This window comes from Lactuca sativa, chromosome 9, assembly GCF_002870075.4.
Source record: "Lactuca sativa cultivar Salinas chromosome 9, Lsat_Salinas_v11, whole genome shotgun sequence".
In the NCBI taxonomy this organism is placed as follows: Eukaryota; Viridiplantae; Streptophyta; class Magnoliopsida; order Asterales; family Asteraceae; genus Lactuca; species Lactuca sativa.
The window spans coordinates 33,626,250-33,632,403 of record NC_056631.2 but is presented as its reverse complement, the minus strand read 5'-3'; the positions used below and the strand labels follow the sequence as shown (position 1 = coordinate 33,632,403).

Genomic DNA, 6,154 nt, shown 5'->3' with positions numbered 1-6,154 from the left:
CTCCACCGCCTCTGGTGCGAGAAAACAAAATGTATCAAATGCAAAAGGTACAATCACATGTTGATTTTCTATACATGCATTCTCGTGCTTTACCACTTTGCATGCAACGGCTTTCAAAGCGGCATGTCCTGCTGTGAAACCCCCGCTCTCCAAACCAACGAGAGGAGAGACCCCAGTAAGATCCACACACGTATGCTTCCCTCCTATCTATCCAAAGACCAAAATGTCAGCTGGTCTAAGTGTGGACTTTCCATCCTACGGGTCTGTCAAAAAGTTCACTGGCGTTAATTTCTTCACAGAAATGTCAGCACGCCGACAAACATCAAAAGAGAACCTCCCGAACCACTTGATGTTTGTATTTGAAACTAAGGATTCCCTCCTATTAATTAATATGCATTTCAAAGTTTGTTTTTATTAGATTAGGTAAAATTGTAAGTTTTCTTATTCAGGTACCACACAAAATACCAATCATTCAGGCCTCTTATTAGCTCTTACATCTTAATGATTTATGCCTCTTAATGATTCAGCACTACATTCGGTGTTACCATTTTACCAAATAGCCCCTAAATTAACCTACAAGTAGAAGCCGGAAGAATAACGGAAGTACAGAAACCCTGAGAGGGTTTAACCAGACCACCAAAATGGGGGGAGCAGGGAAGATACTGAAAAAAGGATTGGGAGAGATGGGCTTCACCAGCGGCGGTGGCAACATCAACTGGTTCCCCGGTCACATGGCGGCCGCCACCCGCGCCATTAATGCTCGCCTTAAACTCGCGGACCTTGTCATCGAAGTCCGTGATTCCCGTGTACGGATGCCCTTTCTTCTACTATTAACAACACCGATCTCTTCTTTTTCGATTCTATGTTTTCTAATTGTGCAAAATGGTATGCAGATTCCATTGTCGTCTGCAAATCAAGACCTTCAACCTCGTCTATCCACCAAAAGGCGTGTAATTGCTCTCAACAAGAAAGATTTAGCAAATCCCAATATTATGCACGTATGTATCAAATCTTTGCCTCCTTTCGGACCTGATCAAGTATATATCTTTTCTAATCGGGAATAATCTCTTGTTTGATTTTGGGTTTTATCAGAAATGGGTTGATTACTTCAGCTCCTGTAAGCAAGATTGTCTACCCATCAATGCACACAGCAGGAGCTCTGTTCAGAAGGTTGGTTATGCCATTGCAAACTTGCTAGCACAATCATAAAACCCTTCTTGCAAATTGTTCCAAATTTTGTGATTTTGTTAATATATTTGATTATGATTTACGAGACATTAGCCGGTTACCATTTCTTGCTTGAAAATCACAAACTTTGGCACAATTTACTAGATTTCCATGGGTTATCAACTTATCATTCATCCATTCGTAACCGAATTGAATGAGTTATCGGCTGAACCATTTGCTAGATAGATACTGAGTTTAGCATTCGTTTGAACGTTTAAAGTATTCTAATTCTAAAAATAGCTTCTAGAACTTGTCGAGCTCAAACTGAAGGAAAAAATCGCAAAAGAACCTACACTCCTTGTCATGGTGGTTGGTGTGCCTAATGTCGGGAAGTCAGCTTTGATCAACTGCATTCATCAAATTGCATCATCTCGGTTTCCAGGTGAACTGTTTATCTAGTTTGTCTTGTACTCTTCTTAGATAAAGGGTTTATTTTTCCAACAACCCTTGAACTGGCCCACACTGTCTCTCCTCATAAGCATCATGTCAGATGTATATATCAGGTACACAACAGAATGACTGCCAAGTCATCCCTATAATGACTGTTATAGATTTTTCTTAGTGCAGGAGAAGAAGAAACGAGCAAAAGTAGGACCATTGCCTGGTGTTACTCAAGATATTGCAGGATTCAAGGTCATGTTTTTTTAAAGACAAGATTAGCCTCCTTTATTCCTAAATAATAACACATATAACGAGAAAACCATGTTGAAAAATTCAATCTTTTGGATATGGGTACATTGCAAGATTAAAAATGGGAGAAATATCTTAAACATTTAGCAAAAAAGAATAAAGTGCATTGTATATATGCAAACAATTTTTTAACATTTGCCCATGTTCTTTGCACAGATTGCACAACGACCTAGCATATATGTACTGGATACCCCTGGAGTTCTAGTTCCATCCATTCCAGACATTGAAACAGGATTAAAGTTAGCTCTATCAGGTTTGAATTTTTTATAAATCTTGTATCTTTTCAACTTGATTGTCACCCGTGACTGAAAAAAAATAGTCACGTTTGCTGGATTCTGGGATTTGGCCGGAATTGGAATTGAATTCCATTCCAGTCCCACATTTGGTTGCAAATGAGTACGGAATAATTACTTTGTAATCAGTTATACTTAAATGCAGGATCTGTGAAAGATTCAGTTGTGGGTGAAGAACGTATTGCTCAGTATTTTCTTGCTGTTCTAAATACACGACAAACTCCCCTGCATTGGAGGAATGTGCACAATAACAACACTCTAAAAGAAATGCAAAATGAAAATAGAAATGATGATAAACATGACTACAATCTTAAGGATCTTTTACCTAAAAGAAGAACTCTTCCTGTTGCATCTAATGTGCATTACGTTGAGGTAACACTATAACTTGTGCAATTTCTATATCATCAATAAAATTGACCTGCATTTTGACTTTTGATATTAAAATTATTGTTTTTTTTTAATGCAGGGTGTTGCCAGAGAGGTGCAATCTGCACTATACTCGACTCTATCAGAATTCAAAGGTGATTTGGAGGATGAGAATCAGTTGGAGATTTTGATTGAAGAACAGTTTGTAGCATTGCAGAAAGCATTAAAGATCTCAAGTAAAGCAACAGAGGCACGGATGATGGTATCTAAGAAATTTCTTACATTGTTTAGGGCGGGAAAACTTGGCCCTTTTATCCTTGATGATGTTCCGAATCTTGAATCTTGAATCTTGATCATCTATCTGTTTTTGTTTTGTTTTTATTTTTTAGTGTAGGAATGTATCATGAAATCCTAAATATAAAAACTATAATAAGCAAGTTGGCAGGAATAAGCCTATGAAGCTTATTGAATACCGTCTCTAGCTAGCGTACAATAATCCCAAATTATCCGCCTTCACAAATATTTGTGACTACAAAAAAGTACACAATTAATTTCGTAAAAAAAGCAATAATGATATTTTTAAATTAAGGACATGATACCTGTTGAAATCATCAAAATTAGATACCAAACCCAAATACTCCTCCTTCATAGGATGATGAGGCAACCGATCATTGAACACCTTCTCCAACAAATATAATAGACACATATGGAATGTATCATTGTCCGATAACTCATGCAGAGATGTTTCAAATACATTAACTACATGCTCTAATTTTATCGGCTCTATCGTCTTTGACCGTAGGAAACACATGATTAGAATCCGAGGGAAAAAAATATTCAACAAACTAGAAGTCGGTGACAGGGCATAATTTCCTCTTCCCAAAGGTCAACTCGTACTTATCGATCTCAAAAAACCATTTCATGTATTTGACATTGAGAGTGTGTCACAACTTCTTTGCAAAATATGTAACGTAAAAGCAAAATATCCCTTTCTAGCCAAACATGGATATCTAACCACCTAGCAAAACACGTCTTTCAGAACATCGCTTTGCATGGTGGTCGGTTCGTGATTTTAGCTAGAATATCCGTAGCAATGACAGGTTTGCAAGACATTGTAAGAGAAGCATAAAAAATGTTGTCATGCTGCAAATGGTGCTCCGAAACACACTGTTCTAAATATTTTGGACTAGTTTTCACATTTTGGACTAGTTTGTCGTATTCCGGACCTGTTCTAGCGGAATACAAATATCAATCTAGAATAACTTAAGGCGCATGCTATTTTGTCAACGTAACTATTTTTCTAAAACTCTGTGTCTTTCGTAATACTAAAAATTACATAATCAACACATCTGCTAATAATTAGCATACCATTTCAAACATGTTCTTCGTGTTCTAGATTAATTTGTCGTGTTGTGGACTCAAGTTTTCACAGTTATAATTAGAAAATTAAACAAGTACAAATAAATGAGTCGATAACTTACCTGTGGTCTTCAACTTATGAGAATCAGATGTTATTTCTTATTTGCATACTATGTCCGGAATATGATGATATTCAGCCATTCCGATATGCATTTCAAAATGGGTTATGTAATGCCATTTTTTTGACCCCCATACATAATGGACCAGACCGGATAACTTCACTCTAAAATGGTTAATTCCGGACAAGATGATCATTTTACATTTAAAAAAAATGGTTATATCTTAAAAAAGTAATACAAAAGTTGCTAGACTACTCAATAACAAATAGATAATTTTTAAATTATTCTTTAGTTTATATTCATCGTTGTTTGAATTACACCATCCGTTATACCCACCACTAACTAATAATGTGATGGGTGTCACATTATCACCATATGCAACCACTAAGGAGTATTCAGATTCTATAACCCGCCTCGGTAAAAAGGCAAGTAGAGAGTATTCGACCGAATAATCGGCCAACTTGACGAGTTTTACAACACTATTCCTCACTGTATAAAGTAAGAAAATTATGAATTTATGATGCATGTAAGTAGGGTTTTTAATAAGTAAATTGACAACGATAGGTTTGAAAATTGTGAATCTGCACTTTTCCACTTGGTAAGGTTTGCTTTGCTGACCTACCTACCGCTTATTTCAAAGCTTCTAAACGTCGCCAATCGCCAATCCGGCCTTCCTCCAGCTCCCCACCTTCTCCTCTGGTCTCTAGGTGTGTACTTGTAGTTAGTATAACAACATTTTCAATTCCACGTAAAATAAAATGTTTCAGTTTGTCCCCTTGTATTTATTTTTCTTTTGGAGTTTTCTCCATTTGTGGTCAACAATTTCAGCAGGGTACGTAGGCCGCCTTTTAGAACTTCTTTAGGTGATCCGATCTTTGTCTTCGACAACATTCGTATCCATTTTAGATTGTGATATCTTAATAATTATTTTTAATCTTACGTTACTTACGTGTACTATAAATATCAAATATCAAATAAAAATATAATACTACACCCAAATCATTATTTGTGTAGTATTAACAAATCATCAAGATAATATTGCTTTTAAATCATACATATTGCTACGGATTTTTTATGTAATGTAACAATGAATATATATATATATATATATCTTTGCTTTTTGTCTACTTGATTCTTAACTGTTTATTTTGTTTGTTTACAGGTGCCCAAGGGCGAGGTTCAAATGTGAGATCAACTATCATCTATCAATGATAGTCTTTGCAGCCACCTTGTGTCTTGTGAAGGCGCAAAAGCGGATGAGGGGATTGATTGTCGATGAAGATCAACGAAAGTAGTTTGTTATAAATGAAACTAACTGACATACATTAAATATCCAATGGTAACTGGATTGGATTGGTTTGAAATTTTCAACATTGTCAGTTCTTAGATAACCATCCAGATCCAATCCTAACGGAATCGATCTTGGCTGTAAATTAGATAAAAGTTGGTTTAACTTACCCGATACCAAAACATAATAAACTCATAAATTGTTTTTTTAATGTTTGACAAATTTTGTTTAATCACGTAAAATGATAAAAAAAAACATCTTTTATATATATATATATATATATATATATATATAAGAGTAGGGTTATAATAAGGTTTGTATGATAATCTCGTTAAAATAAGTGATAAGTTAGAAGGTATTAACTTATTCAAGGGTGTTTGTATGGTTTTTCAAAACAATTTATTGATTTATTGGATTTTTGAAAAATTAATAAGCCAAATTTTTTTTTTCAATCTTAAGAAAAACACTTTTTAAAATGATTTTTTCATTAGCTTCAAATTTTTTTTTTGAAAAATATGTAAAACTTGACTTTTTGAAATTCTTTTTAGCTTTTTAAGAATAATAGCTTTAAAAATGAGAATTTAAACCAAATACTTTTTAACTAATTGACTTATGAATTTTGTCACCACAAAAACTAATCCAAATATGTTTTTTTTAATAAAAACCCAAAATTATTTTTGGAGTTGAAAAAACTATACCAAATACCATGGTTCTAAAAGGCGTTTCATGGCGTGAGGCGTGGTGTAGCCATTATGAAAACGTCAAAGACAGATTTGTTAAGTGTGACATTCAAAGACGTTCCTTATCGCGTT

The 6,154-nt window shown here is 34.8% G+C and overlaps 1 protein-coding gene across 1 annotated transcript; it reads left to right on the top strand.

Annotated features, from left to right (window-relative positions):
* The first annotated feature begins 600 nt into the window (after window positions 1-600).
* On the top strand, window positions 601-3,053 carry LOC111879451 (short integuments 2, mitochondrial). The gene is made up of 8 exons (XM_023875924.3): window positions 601-806; window positions 894-998; window positions 1,093-1,170; window positions 1,468-1,609; window positions 1,790-1,860; window positions 2,074-2,170; window positions 2,356-2,582; window positions 2,677-3,053. Exons 1-8 carry the CDS (start codon window positions 642-644, stop codon window positions 2,920-2,922), a joined length of 1,131 nt encoding a protein of 376 aa, XP_023731692.1. The 5' UTR covers window positions 601-641; the 3' UTR covers window positions 2,923-3,053.
* The last annotated feature ends 3,101 nt before the right edge of the window (window positions 3,054-6,154 follow it).

Excerpts from the sequence above, each read along its gene's own strand:
- LOC111879451 (XM_023875924.3), top strand. The coding sequence starts at position 642 with ATGGGGGGAGCAGGGAAGATACTGAAAAAAGGATTGGGAGAGATGGGC. Across the intron at positions 999-1,092 it reads CAAATCCCAATATTATGCAC|AAATGGGTTGATTACTTCAG; the intron begins GTATGTATCAAA and ends GGGTTTTATCAG. Across the intron at positions 1,610-1,789 it reads TGCATCATCTCGGTTTCCAG|TGCAGGAGAAGAAGAAACGA; the intron begins GTGAACTGTTTA and ends GATTTTTCTTAG.